Genomic DNA, 21,439 nt, shown 5'->3' on the forward strand with positions numbered 1-21,439 from the left:
GATTCACCAGCTATGATATACAAATTGTCACAGATGGCACGAGTTACACGGCATTCTGGCTGGGGTGGATGGCTCTTTACCAGCCGGGTTGGTTAGGTGTACCCGTCCTGGTCCTAAGGGAAGGATGGAGGAAAACTGCCTTTCAGGGCCATGTGTCCCCCCAGTACAATGGAATGGCTCCCAGTTGGACACCCACAGGGCTGTATAAGAGTTTGTAGTTTTACCTGTTGGGATACTCGGGTGCCACTGGTGGCAGGCCCTCCCGTCACAGGAAGTGCTGGCAGGGTGGGATGTGGTGGCACCAGAAGTATTCCTGGGTCCGCAGGGTCAGAGTCAGGAGGTGGTGGAGGAGGAGGAGGAGGATGAGATAAAGAATAAGAAAGGGAATTGTGGCTGGGATTGTGAAGTGAAGAGGAACTCTCTGTAATATAATTACTCTTCATTTGAACCCATGACTGTTTGGTTTAGTTATATCTGGGGTGCTGTTACACCCCAACAGGTCACCGTATATACATATCCATCCATCCATCCATCCATCATCCAACCTGCTATATCCTAACTACAGGGTCACAGGGGTCTGCTGGAGCCAATCCCAGCCAACACAGGGCGCAGGGCAGTAAACAAACCCCAGACAGGGTGCCAGCCCACCGCAGTATACATATGAAAAATAAAATATCTGCTTTTATATCATAGGATCAGAGGGGGCCAGAGTGTCTCCTGGTCACAAGAGAAAAGCTAACAGTGGAGGGGAGGAAAACCGAGTGCTGGGAGAAACCCCATGACGGCTAAGAGAACCCGTGTGCCGGCCATGCCATCTAACAGATCCTTTGGCGGAGCGGTGGCTCTGTGGCTAGGGATCTGCACTGGTAATCGGAAGGTTTCCAGTTTGAATCCCGTAAATGCCAAAGGGGACTCTTGAGCGAGGCCCTTAACCTGCAAGTGCTGAGCGCTTCGAGTTGTGAGAAAAGCGCTATAGAAATGCACAGAATTATTATTACTTAAAAATGAAGCATTTCCATAAATGACACAACTACATACCGTGTTTACGGCTCTTCTAACCTTTACGCCGTGCTGGTGAATCACAAGTGGCATCAATCACGGGTGCACTCGTGTTAAATAAAGGGGAATATGCTGTAGGGAGAAAGAAAGGGAGGCTTCACGGTCCTGAGGCACACACTGAGGCGCCTAATGGGTGGCAAAAGGTGTACACAGAGGGCGGTGACGGGGATTACCTGCGCAAACCAGCTGAGTTTACATTTTGGTTAATCATTGAGAAAGGTAAAGAAATTCCCAGCTGTCGCATTATAACATTTGCTGATTCCATCCTGCGAGGAGCTTGGTGTGACCTTCTGGCAACAATGAGCTTGAAAAGAGAAAAGTGCTGCCGTGTTTAAAGTTTAATGTCTTTCAGTTCTTTTTCTTCCTCGGTAATTAGACTTGCTGAACAGCCTGGAATTCTGAAATCACCAGCGTTTTATGTTAGATATCATCCTTGAATGCGAGTGCTCTGCTAGAATGGCTGCAGCTACACACCTGTAGTCAGGATGGCATCAGCGAACAGTAAAGGCAAAAATAAACGACAACTTCTGAAATGAAGTCAAAGGGAGGAAAATTTCACAGTTTGAAAAACGAGAAGCTGGCAGGTTAGGTGGGGCAGAGTGGTGGCTCTGAGGCTAAGGATCTGCGCTGCTATCCCGAAGGAAAGAGATCCTACTCTGCTGGGCCCTTGATCTGTAATTGCTCCTGGGGCGCTGTACAATGGCTGACTCTGCGCTCTGACTCCAAGGGGTATGCGAAAACTAACAAATTCCTCACGCAATAAATTGTATAAGGCGAAATAAAGAAGAAAAAAAAAAAATATATATATATATATCTCTAATATAAAAGGAAATCCTGGGACGAGACTTTCTGAGAGATAATTTCAGGTCCCTTTCGTCAAGTCCCGCCCTCCTCTCAAACATTTACAGCCACGCTCACAGTCCAATCACTTGTCATTCGTGTGAATGCTATTGTCAGACACAGATGCTGTGCTCTCCGCTCCAAGCGGGGTCGGAAATAAAAGACAAAGAGTAGAAGACAAAGTAGAACGTCGTAAAGAGGTTCAGAAACGTGATACACGTGCAGAGCAGGTTAGAGATTATGAAGGTATGAAAATTCAAAAGTCTCAAAAAACTGATAGTAAAGATTGCATTAGCGCTAACAAATGGAAATTATTACTCTGAAATAACGGAACAGCGAAAAGACATTGAATATGTGGACATCGGTGATATGACAGAAGTACGTGGATATCGTTTGGCTTTAAAGTTTAAGTCGGAGACTTGTAGTCGTCTAATTCGTGTTGCCATCAGAGAAAAGCAGCATTTCTTCCCAATGAAGAGGCGTATCTGTGAGAAATAAGATTTGTTGTTTTGTGAAAGCGGCAGAGACGTGAAGTGGCTGGTGTGCATAGCGCAGGCCAGGGGGTTGTCGAGTGAAGTGAGCAGGGGGCAAAGTCCCCTAGTAAGAGAAAAAATATATTAGCAGCTACTTGATTTAGCAGATTACCGTAGTACGAGGGTGTTGTACCGTGTTAGCCATTATGAACGTAGTGAGAAGTCAAGCAAAACGACCCCTTTTACTGGCCAACTAAAAAGATTACAATATCTGGACTTACAAAAGAGGGCAACATAACCGAGACAGGCCGCGAGAACCGTAATGGTTATGTGCAGCGGATGGGCACAAATAAAGAATTAGAGGAGTGAAAACATAACGGGATATTCTCAAAACAGACATGATGGAGAGCCACACCCTGTCCCAGCAAGACTGGGTACGAGACAGGAAACAGCCCTGGACTTTGTGGGGGGGCAGACCAGACCCTCACAGGATTTTAGTTTTTATTCACAGGGTGCACAACCATAAGGCGCTTTACAAAGTAGAAGACAACCGAGAGCCTCAGAGCCATAGAGAGCCTCTGTATCCAGTAGGAGTGAGCTTCACAGCACAGGGCTGTACGGGCATTGCTACGATATTTACCGTACATACTTGCGGATAAGTCGGGACTTGATTTTATCGTATAATTTCTGCTATTTTATAATGTTGGACATATAAGTCGCATGCGGTAAGCTCACGCTATTGGTCCAAGAGATTACGATATGCTAACGCCCACCGGAGAGAGGAACCGCGGAGCACACGGCCTTTTATTATCTATGAGGGTGCGGCAATGCGCTGTGTCAGCGTGAGCTCCTAACCTCTCTCCGTCTCTCTCTCTCTATTGTGCCTACGTGACCACACGGTATTTAATACCCCAACTATTCTGAAGCGACGTTTGCACTGATTTGTGTTTTTTCATATCTCACACCCCCACACACCTTTATCGTAAGAGCATCCCTTATCTACGATGGAGCGTTCGATCAGAAGGAAATATGAGGCTGGTTTTAAATTAAAAGTCGTTGAAGTGGCAAACGTAATTGGTGACTGCGCTGCTGCCACAAAACTCGATGTGTCTGAGAAACCGATGAGAGATTGGAGGAGGCAATTAAAGAAATTTTAAGTGTATTTTTGAATGGGTGTATAAGTCAGGGTCTGATTTTATGTTCGATTTTTCGGGTTTCAAGACCTGACTTCTATGTACTTTTAATTTAATATACGGTCCTTTTATATTGTTAGTCTTGTGAGTGCCGTATGTTTTAACACATTTAAGAGAATGAAAGCAGGGTAAGGATGACACGTTTATAAATGCAGGAAAAGAGGTTGTAATGAGATAATTCTCTTATTTATGTAATATGGCTGGGGGTCTTTTTTTTTTTTTTTGCATGGAATTTGTAACATGGACTAATTCTATTATTTAAGTTTGCCTGTCCTGTAAATAACAGCTAAGTGATATCTTTAAAATGTCTGAGAACTCCCGGCTGTCCTGGCTTTGTAAACGGGGGGTGCTGCTGAGTCTGGCCCAAGGCTGGATGGCCGGTGTCATCTCGACCCGGAAGAAGAAGCTCAGATGTACCAGATCTTGTCTTCAGATTTCTCACTGGCTTGCGATTTGACTCTTCATCATTCTGAAATGATTCATGAAAACCCTGGCAATGAGAAGTGCGCACACCTACAGTAAGGACAGCAACATTTAAATCTCATCTTAAAACCGGTTCAGGGATGAAGGGGCCGAAGCCTACAGCAGCAGCTTTGGGAGCAGGACAGGAAGCAGCCCTGAGCAGCGTGCCAGTCCATCTTGGGGCCCATCTGAGTTTTAACTGGCATGTCCTTCGGGGTGTGGGATGAATGGGTTGTAGAGTGCACAGTGACAGTGACCGGGTGCCGGATTTAAACTCAGGGACGTGGATCCGCGATGCAGTGGTGGTAACCAAACCCAAACATAAGCACTTAAAGCCTAAAGAATTATTCCTTTAGTTTCATAAAGGCAGTGTCTCTTATTTAAATGCAGTCATTGCTTTAGCCGGGTCAGGGCAGGGGGATGCCCAGCCTCAGACATGAATGGTGCCCCCCCACCAAAGGCCTACAACTTGATCTAATCTAATCTTACTTCCTTATAAGACCCAATCTGCCTCCTCAATTTTGTTCTTTCTACGAGTAAAAAGGCCGGATGACGTGGGAATGGACGCGGAGTTCAAATTCTGCACAGACCCGCTTACAGCTTCTGTTCCTGAATGTTTCCTTCCACATCCTGTATTACTGAGCCATTTTCAGGCGAGGTCTGTCGCATATCATAAAATCTTTGGTAATCTAATGAACTGGTTGTTTATAAAAGTGGCGTGACAAATGTCTTCTGGTTCATAGCTCGTCAAAAAAATAAAGGAATAAGAAAAAACCCAACCTCCTTAACCTCCGGGATCTGATCTGATAAATCAGTCGATGGCCTGCCTTAATCACACAAAGCAACTGCCTGTCCTTGCTTTTACTCGTTCTTCATCATGCAAAGCACTTTGAGCTGCACTGTTTGGATGAAAATGTGCAATAGAAGTAAATGTTGTTGATGTTGCTAAATTATGCATGCCTTCGTAAGACTGTCTGTAGCCTTGCCATTTGTGCTGCGGTGCCCGCCGTCCAGATCTCGAATCCCGTGGAAATGTGTTCTCCAGTCTGTCTGCTCCGACATCCAGCATTTCAAACTGACTTCTCACTTCTGACAGACCGACACGTGGCACTCGCACTGCAAATGGGCCTAGCGGCAGGGATCGAGCCATCTTTAGCGGTTTGTTCACCTAGGTTGCCGTGGAAACTGCTCAAACACCCGCTGACATTTGGAACAGAAGGGCCTAGAAGCTCGGTTACCAGAATATGAGCGGGGGTCAGGAGCCAGTTGCCATGACGATAGTGATCAGCCATTCATTTATTTCAGTTTGACTTTCATGAATGGGATGTGTGGGTCACTTTGTGTCTGCTCCTCTGTCCCTCTGCTCAGAAGCATTAGTCACCTCTTGTGGTGTTTCACGTGCGCTTGACTTGTTTGATTGATAGATAGATAGATAGATGAAAGGCACTATATGATAGATAGATAGATGAAAGGCACTATATGATAGATAGATAGATGAAAGGCACTATATGATTGATAGATAGATAGATAGATAGATGAAAGGCACTATATGATAGATAGATAGATGAAAGGCACTATATGATTGATAGATAGATAGATGAAAGGCACTATATGATTGATAGATAGATAGATGAAAGGCACTATATGATTGATAGATTGATAGATAGATAGATGAAAGGCACTATATGATTGATAGATAGATAGATAGATAGATGAAAGGCACTATATGATTGATAGATAGATAGATAGATAGATAAAAGGCACTATATGATTGATAGATAGATAGATAGATAGATGAAAGGCACTATATGATTGATAGATAGATAGATAGATAGATAGATGAAAGGCACTATATGATAGATAGATACTTTATTAATCCCAAGGGGAAATTCACAGACTCCGGCAGCAGCACACTGATACAGAAGTGCTTTGGACCGCAGGCCTGTTTGTATTCACTGTGCTCTAAATCTTGGGTTATGGGGTGAGGGACAAGTGGCCTCCTCCATTGTGGCCCTTGCCTTTCTGATGCCTGCTCACATAGATTAGTCGGTGCCAGTACTACTCTGCTATTTCCAGTTTTTTATCTAGCGTATGAAATCTACTCTGCGTGAGCGGCCGACAGGTTTAGAAATGTTTGAGCACGACAGGTAAAACCAGATGTCATTTCTGTTAGGCTTTTTAACAATGGTTGACCTGCTCTCCACAATGTTCACAAGTTACACCCCTCCTGCCTTTGCTTCTAGTAAGGGAAACGCTGGCACTTCTTATCTGCTTATACCAAACGTCTACTGAAGGCGTTGTCATTTCTACTTTTGTGGGAATGCCACCCGTTCAGGGCAGGTTTACTACAACTGTTAATGGGGTCTCGACTAAGTGGAAGCAGTAAATGGATTGATGGATTGTGTGTGCTTTTTAGGCCCGTGTACTTCTTGGTATTTGAAATTTCGTTTCAGAAAATATCTCTCTATTAATAAAAAAAATCTTGGGGAGGCAGACTAGGGAGACGAAGACAGTCCCGCACTTTAACTTGCTCCCAGCTCTTAAAATAATGACGCGCAGCTCACCAGCAGCAGATGATCCGACCTCTTCTCCTTGTGTACGTTCAGCCACCCTAACCTCCCCTCTTCACAACACGATTAGCAGAGACACACAGTGGCAAAAAGGACAGTGGCTGGACAGGCTTTAAAATGATCGACGGGCACCGCGACAGCAGCTGCCACCCCCTTCACAACACGAGCAGCGTTATACGTCCTGCAAGAAAGATGTAACCGCGCCCGGGGCCGGAAATAAAGGACAAGTGTTTGTTTGTACAACGTCACACGAGACAAGGCCGTGAGCCATCATTTAAAACAAGTTCACAGACATCTGACGTAGCAGTTGTTGGATTGCTGTTGGCAGACACGCATCGTGTGCTCCCAGCTCTTAAAACAACGACAAGCAGAACAGGCAGCTCGCCAGCAGCAGAAAGTCAGCAGATGATCTGACGGCATCTCCTTAGCGTCTGTTCAGCCATATTCACTATGCGAGCAGCGTTACATGTCCTGCGAGAGGGAGATGTAACCACACCCGGGGACAGAAATAAAGTATTTGTTTTTACAAACGTTTTTAAAGTAACAATGAAAATAACGCATATGTAACAATTCCCATGAAAATAACAATCTCTTTAAATTGTATATCCGGTAAACTAAACACGGGGGTGGGCGAGCAGGCGGCAGAGCCCCCTAGTCATTTTAAAAAAAAAAAGAGAGAAATTTATTTGATTTTCAACTTAAAAGGGAAAAATGAAAAACGCAAAACAATTACTTTTTTCATTTTGTTCTTTCACACATCAAATAGAAAAATGCAAGAAACGAGAACGAGAAAACGCCCTTTATTTATTTTGTCTGAACCGGAAGTTTCTATAGTTCAACGACCGGTCAGGTGATGCCCCACTGGCAGCAAACACTGGTCACTGGTGTGTAGACTGGTTTGCAAAGCTTGTATTCTTACCTGAAAGATGCCACTCCGTTTTTCTGCAGTCATGTCCTCGTCCCCGAGTGTCACCCTTTTACGGTTCTAAAAAGCAGCGTAATGGCCCATCGTCTGCTGATGCCAGTGTAACTTCAAGGCCGTCGCTCGATATGTTGTGAGGAGGACTGTTCGCACGTGTCATCAAAAATCGCGCAGAAGAAGAAGTACCACCTCCGGTTTCAAACGATGTAAATGCGTCTGTTTTGTTGTTTTTGAGTTATTACACTTTCATTCATTTACCTCATTTTATTCTTTAATCAAAAATCAAAATCTGAAAATTCCTTTCATTTTCGTTTTTGCATCTAAAATGAATTTTCGAATACCAAAAAGCACACGGAGCCTTTTGATTACTCCTTCTTTTCTTTTTCTGTTTGTTTTCTTTCTACTGGATTTGGTTTGCGGACGTTACACACTCCTCTCGTCTCACGTCATTCAGTTCAGCATCATTTGCAGAACATTTCCTGGCAATACTGAGCACAAGGCAGGAAACATCCCAGGACAGTCCGAGCCCACTCATACCCACATCCACGTGGGAAAATTTGGAATTGCCAAATTGCCCAACTTGCGTTTTTTGGGGATGTGGAAGAAAAGCCAACACAAACTCTGGGAGAACATTCAGCCGCCACACAGACAGCATCCATACTAACACACACTCGGCCTGCTAGACCCAGAAAGTGGCAGCGTTATCATCAATCGCTTTCACTAAAGCACCGCTGGCCTGTGTAGAGGTCTTCTGAGTAACAGCAAAGTCACTGCCATGCTTGCATTCTGTGTTAATCTGCCATTTTTGTCTTGGCGGGCGCTTTACGCTAGCCACTTCACGGCTCTGCCACTCGCGTATGGGGACGCGGATGGACAATTTAAAGATTTGTTATCTTCATGGCCTTTAATGACCTCTTGGTCACGGCCATCAGCAGTGTGTCTGTCTGCGGAGAGAGTGTCGACCTCGTCGTCGAGAGGTTTACTTACCTTGGCAGTGACATTCATGACTCTGGTGACTCTTCCTATGAAGTCAGTAGACGGATTGGGAGAGTATTGGGGGTCATGAGGTCGTTGGAAAGGGGTGTGTGGCGCTCCCGATATCTCAGCAAAAGGGTGAAGGTTCAAGTCTTTAGAGTTCTGGTGCTTCCTGTTTGTGAGACATGGATGCTACCCAGTGACCTGAGACGAAGACTGGACTCCTTCATGTGTGTCTCTCCGGAAAATCCTTGGGCACCGTTGGTTTGACCCGAATGAGGCACATGACCTGCATTGTGAGGGAGTGTCAGTTATGGCACTATGGCCATGTGGTGCGTTTCCCCGAGGTTGATCCGGCTCATTGTTGGGGATCCAAGTGGTTGGACCAGGCCAAGGGGTCGCCCACATAACACCTGGCTGCGGCAGATAGAGGGTCATTTCCGGTGGGTGGGACTTGACTGCGTGTCTGCCTAGGGGGTTGCCAACCGGGATCCCGAGTTGTTTCGTTGTGTAGTGGGTGTGGCAACGTGCTGTACCAGTGCAGGCTCCCCGACTTGACTTGACTTGACTTGACTTGACTTCATGGGCATTATTACGTAGGCATAATAGAGCTAACTATTTTACATTACAGCGAGAAATTAACCAACCTATTAAACTGAAAGAAAATTATGTTTCATGTTGCGTTGGAGGTGTTCGTCGTGTTATACGTTTTCATTCTGTATGGCTTTGAAATTAACACGCACAGTAAATACTTTTTAAAGTTACACTTTTACTGTAAAACTTCAGTAAAAACAATTTTTTGAATGAACTTTTTGTCTGTCGCATTGAATTTTGATTCCGTGTTTGGACTTTCATCGTGACATCGGCACATATAACTGCCTGTGAGGGAATTTTGTTTCTTTCTCTCTAATAAATAAACCGATTTTTTTCAAATGTTTGTCCCTGCGATTGTCACAGCAAAAGCTATTCTAATGAGAAACTGTAAACGTTTAAATACGAATGGCATATCGAGATCTCCTTTGGTGTCTCATGTTATCCCCCGAAGATGAACTACATGACCTTTCTTGTTAAAATTTTATATGTTAGAATTCTTCGACCAATTTTAAATCCTACTCATCTTGTCCAATTGCATAGCCCATCACTCAGACATAAATTACACAATAACATTACGATACGTCCTTCTATCAACAGTAATGGAAGACCAGAAGGTGTTAACAGTTGTCGATATTCTTCGTGACATTGTAAGTTGATGTTTTCATCTTCCTCACCATCACCACTAGCTGTGTCAGCAGAGTCTATTGATACGCATTTAACGAATCTGCCGTGTAACTGATCGACAATTTTCACTTTAATTCGTTTGACTTCCTCGTTTCTCGGTGCTAGGATTCCCCGTGTACTCGTTTCTTCTCTTGATGACCCTTCAGAATGAAATTCTTCAATAAGATTTGGACAGAATACGTCTTCTTTAATTGGGAACTTAAAGTGAGGAAAACGTAAAAATGTATAAGAGGTGAGAGCGCTGGAACTGTGATGATAAAAGCATTCACACCAATGAGAGGTTAGAGGACGGTGGGCGTGGCTGAGAGGCTTGGCCAATTGAGAGATGTCGACTGCAGCAGGTCAAGGTGTTGTACTCTTCAGTTGCTGTCCTTTTCCCTGAGAGGTCCCACCGACACCCCCACTAAATAGAGCAGGTGCCCTCCACCGTGTCTGGCTAAGACCCTGACAGTTGCCATCTCTGTCAAAATCCAACCAAAGGAGCTGGTTATTCCTCTGGTCTGAATCCCATTTAGCTACAGGAGTTGCCTCTCTGTGGCATTATATGGCATCTCTAAGCGGCCTTTCCTGGTCCACTCCACTCTCCACCAATAAAGAAAGGCTCTCATCCTGACGGCCAACTCTGGCGCAGTTTAAATCTGCTGCTTCCGTTTTGTGTTCCTACCACATCTTCCATGTGCCTTTTTGACCGTGGATTCTTGTGGCCATGCAGCTGTTTGCCTGATACAGTATGAAGCATCTCGTCTACCTGTGATGGTGTCGAGATTATCCTTCTACTGTTGATATCCTTTTCTGGCCTACCTTCTAATCTGGTGTGGCTGGATGTTACCCTGTGACACAAACGCACCACTTGGAATACCACAAAGTCACACCTTTGGCCAACACCCGGTATTATCATGAACTGTCCTGGCAGTCTGTTAACGGCGCTGGCACAAGCAACGACCCCCTAGGACCCTCCAGTGGAAAACAGGGTGAGAAACTGGATGGATGGATGGCCTTTGCAACTGACGTGACGTAGGCAGCGTTTGAGTAACACCATGCTGTGGTGTAAAGGGCTTGTCTGGGACTTCAACAAGTCCTTTTATACGACGCAGTGGGCATTGTTGTGAGGCAGCTGCTCTTCAGACAGGCTTGACGCTTTCGATTCCTCATCGATTTATGCCAGCATTACCTTTCTTCTCGGTGTTTCTTTGTACTGCTCTTTATAGTCTTATGTATCCTTTGATACTTTCTGCTTTTGTTGACGATTTTTCTTTTTCTTGCACTTTGCTTAAACTGTCTAATTTACCAGATTATGCCCATTTTGACCACCTCTCACATTAACTTTGAGTTACGCACGTTCTGTTGTTGGAACAAAACAAAAAACGGCACTGGCGGCTAATGCTGTCCAAACTTCAGAAAAAGTCGTGACGCCCACACAGTGGCCTGAGGCTCAGCAGACATTGAACAATGAGAGTCATACACAGTATTAGACATCTGTCAGCGGGCCGTGTGTTCAGTCCAAACGTGACGTAACTTAATAACAGATTACACAGTGGGCCTCACAGCATTAAGACGTGCTGCAATCCGTGGAAAAAGTCACATCGCACTAAAACTGAAACTTTCTTAACATAAACTACCGTTTACAATTGACGGTACAAGCCTGAATTGTATTAAAAAAGGTTTCAGAAAGTTATTGTTATCACTGATATGATTACTAAACGCTCTCCACCTGGCATTTTTAACTTGCACTGCATTGTTATCACTCTTTAATTTAATATTGTTCTTTATCAGTTACTCCTTGGGAATAATAAAGTGTCTGTCTGTCTGTCTGTGATCTAGTGCCTTCCTTCCTTCCTTCTATCTATTCTACCTATCTAGGGGAGGTAGACATGATTTTATCACCACAACACGTTTATTTTACAAATATTTACAAGTGAGCACACACAACCCAGTGCCGCAGCACCCATCACCCTTCAAGTCCTGGCCTCACAATGCCTCTTCTAGTCCGCCTCCACTCCTCACCTCCGAGCTCTGTCCTCTTCCACCCGACTCCAGCCATCGAATGGAGGGAGGCGGCCCCCTTTATAGTTCCCTGGATGTGCTCCAGGTGTGTCCCAGCAACCTTGGACCACAAGCCCCTACAGGGTTGAGCTTCAAAGCTCTATACACGTGGTCCCCAAAGCAACCAGGGCAGTCACCCCCACATGGTCTGGGAAAGGCACAAGCCCTCCTCCGGTCCTCCTGGGCGTCCCGGCAAGGTCGCCACCCCAGCCATTTCCGACACTACCTATCTATCTATTATATAGTGCCTTTCATATCTATGTATTTATCAATACAGAATATTGATTTTGTGTGTTTAATATTGGTCCTGCTATATATCTCTCTCTATCTACTATATATATATATATATATATATACAAACCCAATAAAAATAGAAGAAATCCAACAAAAAAGATTTATTGACAGCAATTGAACCACTGCAACTTGCCTTTTAAGAGACAGTAATCCAAATTATCAGTGTCTGAAAATGACGTCCTGTAGATGGCATCCTCCTGTACGTATGCATTCTTCCAATCTGCTGTTGAGGTTCCCCATTGATCTCAGCTGGGATACCACGAATTTCATCTTGAATTCTTTGTTTCAATTCATTCAGTGTCCTTGGCCGAGTCATGTAGACCCAACTCTTAAGGCAGCCCCATAAGAAAAAATCACAAACGGACAAATCCGGTGATCTTGAAGACCAGGGAATGTCACCAAATCTTGAGATGACACTGTTACCGAACAATTCTCACACAGCTGCCATTGATTGCCTTGCAATTGATTACTAAATGGCGAGACTGATTAGAGCTCAAGGTCCCTGTTCCGCAGTACTGCCAACTGTACATGGCTGCCACTACGCATTTCAAAAGTTCCGTTTTTCTGTGTTACCCTGTGTGTGTGTATATATATATATATATATATATATATATATATATGTAATCCAACGTACGTCTGTCTGTCTGTCCACTTTTCACAAGAGAACTACTCCATGGATTTATATCGGGTTTTATTTCTAGAATTTGCTTGAATATTCCGGTTGATTTTGCGACTTCTCCTCTAGCTCTAAGTATCGGAGTCAGGAGTGATATATTCACGCTAATCTGAGAGACAGAGGCTACGGACCGAGGGGAGGGGGAAGAGTGATGTCAGGAGTGGGGGTCCGGGTGGGACGGGACCCTCCTCACTGTCCTGTTTCACTTCTACAGGGGACGGCTAGTACAGCATATACTGTGTGTATGGATAGACTGGTAATCCGTGCTCTGGTTTTATTGCTAATCATTGCTTGAAGCAGTGCATTCAGCGTCTCTTTATTTATTTTTTTATTAAATTAAGTGGTGCTCAGCCAACCCTGATTATCCTTATCTTTCGTCTTTCTAAAGCTAAAGTGCACTAAACACACTTACACACACAAAAGTACAGTAGACTTTGCTGTTTCTTATGCTCTAGAATTTTGTTATTAGGTGGCTGGAATACTGAAGTTAATTTTAATAATAAATTGTACATCCGTTGCTCAATTTCAGAAACTTACACATTGGTTTCATTATTCTTGATTTCTACCTTCATTCCAAAGCTGAATATTTTGTACTTAAGTCCGTTTCTCTGGTACTTACAATCATACGACTCACCGTCTCAAAGACCTTGCAAGACTATTTTATTTAAAATTGGAATTCTCAGGGCGGCACGGTGGCGCAGTGGGTAGCGCTGCTGCCTCACAATTAGAAGACCCATCTGGGTTCACGTCCCGCGTCCTTACTGCGTGGAGTTTGCATGTCCTTCCCGTGTCTGCGTGGGTCCAAAGACATGCAGGTTTGGTGCATTGACGGTCCTAAATTGTCCCGAGTGGGTGTGTGTGTGTGTGCCCTGCGGTGGGCTGGCACCCTGCCCAGGCTTTGTTTCCTGCTTTGCGCCCTGTGCTGGCTGGGATTGGCTCCAGCAGACCCCCATGACCCTGTGTAGTGATAATGACTGACTGAATGCCTCTTACATTCTACTGGCACAAATCATTTTAGAAATTTACACACCACTTCAGAGTTTGCTTGCAGAAGCGAATTATTCACAAAATCTGAGAGACGCAGCGGGCAGAGGGTAGAGGGGAGTGGGCAGGGCCGTCCTTACCCACGTGCCAGCCTCCGGGCGTGTCTTACCTCCGCTTAGCTAGCGATTGAGAGAACCACTTCACGGATTTAGATCGGGTTTTGTTTCCTAGAATTTGCTTGGACATTCCAGTTGATTTTACGACTTCTCTCATCGGGCTAAGAATCTCACCACCACATCTCTGTGCTTGTCTACTCATTTCTTTTCTCGCTACATGTCAGTGCCCCTGTAAAGACTCTTCATGTCCTTCTTTTCCATCGTATGCCCTCATTACAATTACACCTTCCATCTATAAGCACTGCTGAGAAGCACTCTGAATTAAGATCGTGTTACCAACGGTGAGGAAGCATTCGTTTTGGGGAAATCGACCCGCAGATGCTTGTCCTCCCCAGGCACCAAACTATCGTGGCCTACTAACAAAGTTTCTTTCTCTAATGAAATGTGTGGTGAATTTTATTTATTTATGTATTTATTTATTTTAAACGATCAAACAGAATCCACTTCTGTCGGTAAGAGCCGCTCCGCACTTTCTCTCGGCTTTGTAAGCAGGTTGCTCGCTCCAGTCTGCCACACAAATGTCTTGTACTGAAGCGCAGCACACAAAGAGGCCGTGTTCACACTTACATCCCGTCTGTTCTTCTGTTCTTTTTCTTGTTTTTTTACCAGTCACAGTGGTCAGTAAGCTTTATGAATCGTCTCTGCCTTGGTTTTATGCCGAGACTTGAATGTCACAGACGTCAGGCCCTGTAGGTAAAGGTTTGACCTCACGCTATAGTTTTACTTACCTCTGAATCTCGTAGTTCACGAGAGCTTTGAGATCATCGGGTATGCTGTGGTATGTTTGTGTGTATCGACAAGTAAACAGACCCCCCAAAACACTTGAGGGTTTGATGTGTAAGCAGGTCTGAAATCAGCCCTAACCTGACCTGGCAATGTGAAGGCTGCCGGTTCAAATCCGGTAAACGCCAACAGTGCCTTGAGCAGGACCCTTAACCTGCAATTTCTCCGTCCGTTAATCTGCATCCAGCCCTGCAGGGAAAAATTGGCAGAATTGGCCCTCCAGCCACCATAAAAACCTCTCCCTGTTCCATTCCATCTGAACTGGTGTGGTGCCGAGGTGTCACCCGCTGCACTCGGGTCCTGAGGTGGTTGGTCATGTGGTAGGTGGGCCAATGCGCTGTGTCAGTGCCCGCTCCTAACCTACCTCTCTCTGTTAAATGGAAGTCGATGTAAAGAGCTAAGGACATACTGCAAGCTCTCTGGTCATAACTTGTAGTTGTAGCAAATCCTCCTAGCAGCAGGATGAATTCATTTGAGGCTACAAGAGGAAGGAGTTTTGCAAGCCCACCGTTCCCAAGACCCTCATTCATGTGTATGCAGTGCTGTGTCATAATAAGCACCCCTGACTGTGCCTACTGTTGCTTGGCTAAGGTAACTATACAGACTCACTCAACACCCTCTTAGTCAATAAGTAGCGTATTTTACATTTGCTCACCGGGTCCTCTGGGTAAGCTGGTCCGTCATGGTGTGGCTGCAGTAGTTAGTTCTACCACCTCATAACCGTAGACCCCAATTCAGTTCCCAGGAGGGGGGATCTTCTTTGCTTGGAGACTCCATATTTCCTCCAACAGGATTATTGGCAGCCTTCAGTTGAGTCTGTGTGATAAATTGGAGTTGGACTTGCGTCAATGTCTACCAATGAATTGGCTTTCTGTCTACAACCGACAACCGACACCACATGTGGAAGAATTCCTGGATGGATTAAAAGTCCTTCCCAATATCTACATACAGTTGTATATTAAAAATGAATCGAGAATGTATCAGACCCCAGCAGTAATGTCTCTCAGATTACAGTAAGAGTTCAGTGACTTCATTTCTTTTTCTTTAGTTCTATGGCTCCTCGGGGCATAGCTTGTTGTTTTTGATTTCAGTGATAGCCTTCATGTTATAATAATGTTCATTATAAAAGGTGACAGCTAAAGCCCACTAGTCCATTTTGAGAAGAAGGCAGAAGACTAAAGAGCCCGTCGTCCACCTCTTGAATTCTAATTTACTGTACTGCCCTTTGACCATATCTGTTTGTTACATCTCTCTGGACGTGCTGGACAACGAAACCAACTAAGTGGCCATTTTTTTTGTGTCCTAAAGTGTTATTGACTTCTTTTCTTACTTTTTTTTTATTGATTTTATTGTAATTACACGACATTCCATACAAATAGATCAATTTTTACAAAAATAGGATTGAAAACAAATCAACCCTGTTGTGATGTTGAATTTTGAATACCAGTTGATTAAATATTTTGTATATCTTTATTTGTAACTTAGGCAAAGCAAATGTAATATCAGTGTTACGCTAGTGAGAAGCATTCATGTTTATAGGACTGAGTCTCTTTGAATTTTACGACAGGGTTGGATGAAGTGCCTCAAACAAGTCTGACCAATATGTCTCTGCTAAAGTCTCTCAGTCAACCCGCACACAAAGCCAGGCTGCCAGGCTGCCCAACTGCCAGTCTTTACCTCAACACATGGTTTGGAGGGTGGCAGCTGTGAGGGTATTCTGTCCCTCCATTGGTCTGAAGTATGGCTGTTTGGAATTAACTGGTTTGTATCAGAAGCCTTTAAGTACCATGACGCCCTATTGGCTGTAGGGGTTGGACAGAAAACCAATAAATTTGCTTGCTTTACCTCACCCTCTCTCTCTTACTAAACTGATGAAGACCATCTCACACCATGAACTTAAAAGGACAACACAATGAAGAGCACAGCTCGGCAGCCATATTGAGACAGGCATGCGGCCTGCTGTGAAGAAAGCTGACCACAAATGAGGACTTAACTAGGGACATTTTAAGTAACTAACAAGTCTGAGTGCCACCTGAAATGACACATCACCATTTATCAGGTTGTATGGTTGCCGATATTCACTTGTACTTTGCATATTGTTATTATTTATGAATATTATCGAGAATACATTATTTAAATTGCAAGTTAACTCCTGCTTGTCTTTTACTACACCTAATTGCCTGAGGTTACAGATACAGAAGGGAAGGTGAGGAGAAGTACAATACCTTATAAACAGAGGAAGGTCTGGGAGATTAGAGGCATTCTGACAAAGGCTACATATTAATAATCCAAAAGGAGAAAGTAGAGGAACATATCACTCTACCAAGACAAAACAAACTTCCACCCCTGAGAAAGAGAGCATGGCCAGAGAGTAAAACTTAGCTTGTAAAAATAAGTAAACCGATGAATTAATAAGTCAATAAAGATAAATGGAGAAGAAAAAGAGAATCTGCTTCCTCGGTGCTTTAAATGCTTATTCTTAAATGTTACTGATCAGATCCTGCCAGGTTTTGAAACAGTTCTGCACAGATCCGCTAAGTGAGAATTTCGTTTTTTCCAATTTCAAGTAGTAGATAACATCAGTTACCCACTAACTTAACAGAGGAGTGTTAGGAGTCTTCCAGTTGAGCGAGATAAGTCTGCGTGCCAGTAGGGTAGTAACGGCAATCACAGTTTGTTTGTCCTTCTTTACTTTAAGCCCCTCTGTGAGCCCACCAAACACAGCTGTTAGAGAATTAGGAGGGATTGGGACCCCAAGGCTGTCTGAGAGGCATTTAATGATTTTGGTCCAGAATGATGTTAATGTGCTGCACACGGCCCAGAACATGTGGCCCAGTGAGGCCTGAGCTCGATTGCAACGTTAACAGGTTGGCTCTCGCCCTGGAAACATTTTGGACAATTTTAAACGAGAGAGATGTGCTCGATTATATCATTTTGAGTTGAATAGTTGTATGCTTGATCAAATGGAGCTCGAGTGAATTCTCTGCATTGCTGCCTTCCACTCCTTTTCTGAGATGTTGAGTGAGAGGTCCTGTTCCCAATGTCCTCTTGGATCTTTGAAAGGGAGGGACTGTGAAATGGTTTTATATGTTAGAGAACTGCTGTCTGAGCCCTCCAAACTGAGCAATATTAGAGGGAGGTGGGCGGTGAGGAACATTGTTTTTATTTCTTTCGTTCTTTCTTTTTTGTATCTGTAGGACACGGCAGGCCAGGAGAGATACCGGACCATCACCACAGCCTACTACCGTGGTGCGATGGGCTTCCTCCTCATGTATGACATTACTAACCAGGATTCCTTCAATGCTGTTCAGGACTGGTAAGTCAAACGTTTTTCACAGAATTCATTCTTTAAAATGTGCATTATGGGCGGTCACCCTGACCTTTTTTTTTATTTGAAAATGCAGAAATATTGTGTCATTTATTAAAGTTCTTCTGTGGTTGTCTCTCGATTGGTCTTTAATTTTCTTAAACTGTCCAAATCTCTAAATTGGATGCTACATTTACAGACATTTCAAGTTGGCTGCTTACCTCCTTCTTGCACTGTGTTCACAAATGGTAGGTCATTTTATGGTGCAAAGAGCGTGTAACGGTGGCTGCGTGCTAAAGCTGGAAAGTGTACAGTGAATGGATGAGTGCGTAACGAGGACGAAACTCAGGACTGCCAATTTAGCGTGAGTGGTGAAAATAAACTGGAACTGGTGACGAGGAATGGCTGGCAACCTTTCACTTGTGCAGAATGTTTAGCTCATTTTTGATTTCAGGTTAAGTTGCAATAAAACTTGGGTACAGCATGCGGGATTAGCCCGTAAAAGTGTGAAAATGGTGCAGCGCTGCTGCTAGATCCAGAATGCTAGCTCAGCCATTTAGGACTGCTGAAGTGTGTGAAACATGGCATCTTCTCACCATCTCACAGTTTATTTGGTCTCATTTTCTCATGAACACGCACACTACATGGGACGCCTGTCTGTTTGCCGGTCACGGCTGATCTGTGAAGAGCGTTTCATGTTACACTGGTAGAAGGAGGAAGTACTCACAATATTTCCTTTGCTCTCCCAGGGCAACTCAGATCAAAACTTACTCGTGGGACAACGCACAGGTGATTTTAGTTGGGAACAAGTGTGACCTGGAAGATGATCGTGTTATCCCCACTGAGGATGGCAAGCGACTGGCTGATGACTTGGGTAAGTTAAGTGATAAACCTTTCTGTGTCTCGTTCTTCCTGTTGTTGAAGTTTCAGACGTAGTACCCATGACAGTGTGAAAAGAATCGCTGGCAGCGTGAATTTATTAACCAGAACAGCCAGTGGAGAAGGGCATTGTGTTATACTGCTGCCTGTTCCCATCATACAACAGTGTCCATGTTCAACTTCCATCCATTGATGAACGGGATGTTCCACTGACAAGGTTCTTAAAAACATTCTTTAATTTATAGACAGTCAATAAAACGAGCTGCGATTTTTGCAGAGTGAATCTGTCCTCCTAATTCACAGCCGCGTACTGCCTTGATGGCTCTGCCTGCCACTTACGTCTCTCTATTATAAAAGAAAATCTTGAGACGAGACTATTGCCAAGAGATTTCATCAAGTCCCGCCCCCTCTCAGCCACGCCCACCGTCCTCTCACCTCTCATTGGTGTGAATGCTTTTGCCAGACTCACTTCCTGCGCTCTCAGCTCTTATGCATTTCTACGTTTTCCTCACTTTAAGTTCCCAATTAAAGAAGACGTATTGTGTCCAAATCTTATTGAAGAATTTAATCCAGATGGGTTATCAACAGAAGAAATGAGTACACTGGCAATCCTAGCAGCAAGAAACGATGAAGTCAAACAAAAATAACGTGATAATTGTTGATCAGTTACACGACAAATCGGCGAAATGCGTATCAACAGACTCTGCTGACACAGTTAGTGGTGATGGTGAGGAAGATGAAAACATCAACTTACAATGTCACGAAGAATATCGACAACTGTTAACACCTTCTGGTCTTCCATTACTGTTGATAGAAGGACGTATCGTAATGTTATTGTGTAATTTATGTCTGAGTGATGGGCTATGCAATTGGACAAGATGAGTAGGATTCAAAATTGGTCGAAGAATTCTAAAATATAAAATTTTAACAAGAAAGGTCACGTAGTTCATCTTCGGGGGATAACATGAGACACCAAAGGAGATCTCGATATGCCATTCGTATTAAAACGTTTACAGTGTCCCGTTAAAATAGCTTTTACAATGGCAATTAACAAATCTCAGGGACAAACATTCGAAAGAGTCCGTTTATTTATTAGAGAGAAAGAAAGAAACGAAATCCACTCGCGGGCAGTCATACGTTACGTTATTACGATGAAAGTCCAAACATGAAATCAAAATTCAATGCAATATTGGCGAAAAGTTCATTCAAAAAATTGTTTTTACTGAAGTTTTACAGTAAAAGTGTACGTTTAAAAAGTATTTGTGTTCATTTCAAAGCCAAACAGAACGAATACCTCTAACGCAACATGAAACGTAATTTTCTTTCACTTTATTATGTTTTACTATTTTTTACTCTGGTTAATTACTCGCTGTAATGTAAAATAATTAGTTCTATTATGCATATGTAACAATTCCCATGAAAATAACAATCTGTGTAAATTGTATATCCTCTCCCCCATATGTGAGTGGCAGAGCTGCGAAGTGGGTAGCACATAGTGCCCGCCCGGTGGTTGGCGAGCAAAGCGAGGAGGGGGCAGAGCCCGCTAGTTGTGTAAAGGGGAAATAAATTACGTGAATAACATTCTCACAACCACTTCATCCAGTTCAGGGTCTCGGTGCCCGAAGCTCGTCCTGACAGTGCTGGGTGAGGCCAGGAAACGCAGACTGAGACGGCAACCGTCTATAAAATTATAAACCTAATAGATCAAAGTTGACATCAGAGAAACACGTGCAATGCCCGAAACCACCAAATGCATCCATCCAGCCATTCATTTTCCAACCCGCTATATCCTTACTACAGGGCCACGGGGGTCTGTTGGAGCCAATCCCAGCCAGCACAGGGCACAAGGTAGGAAACAAACACCGGGCAGGGCGCCAGCCCACCGCAGGGCACACACCAAGCACAATTTAGGATCACCAGTGCATCTCACCTGCATGTCTTTGGACTGTGGGAGGAAACCCACGCAGACACGGGGAGAACATGCAAACTCCACGCAGGGAGGACCCGGGAAGCGAACTCGGGTCCACCAAATGCGTTCACTGGGTTGCACTTTTAAGAGAAAAAGACATTTACAGCAATGCGCCATTGGGGCTGGCAAACGCAGATGTTGTGACCGGCGGTGTGATTCACGTATTTTTATAGACTAAGAACATCGTAAATCCATCTGTGAATTCCCTCCCCGGGTCTGGGGCACTGCATGCTTGTTTGCTGAGCAGCCCTTAGCAGAGGAGGTGAGGCATACGCTGCAGGGTTTCATTTTTCTGTAAAAGCTCTACAGCCAAGGTCGATTCCACTTACTTGGGTAGATAGATAGATACTTTATTAATCCCAAAGGGAAATTCACATACATAATCCAGCAACAGCACACTGATAAAGAACAATATTAAATTAACGAGTGATAACAATGCAGGTATAACAGACAATAACTTTGTATAATGTTAACGTTTACCCCCCGGGTGGAACTGAAGAGTCGCAGAGTGTGGGGTCTCCTCAGTCTGGAGATGATCCTCTCCAGGGTACTGCCA

General features: G+C 44.1%; 1 protein-coding gene across 2 annotated transcripts in view; it reads left to right on the top strand.

Moving 5' to 3' along the window:
* Nucleotides 1–21,439, top strand: part of LOC120541184 (ras-related protein Rab-3D-like) — a 67,926-nt gene that overhangs the window by 41,641 nt on the left and 4,846 nt on the right. For both annotated transcript variants that reach the window (XM_039772594.1, XM_039772593.1), the window contains exons 3-4: nt 17,926–18,044; nt 18,785–18,909. In XM_039772594.1, the coding sequence (XP_039628528.1) occupies nt 17,926–18,044; nt 18,785–18,909 (244 nt within the window). The remainder of the gene's footprint in view (nt 1–17,925; nt 18,045–18,784; nt 18,910–21,439) is intronic.

This window comes from Polypterus senegalus, chromosome 12 (assembly GCF_016835505.1).
Source record: "Polypterus senegalus isolate Bchr_013 chromosome 12, ASM1683550v1, whole genome shotgun sequence".
Lineage (NCBI taxonomy): Eukaryota > Metazoa > Chordata > Cladistia > Polypteriformes > Polypteridae > Polypterus > Polypterus senegalus.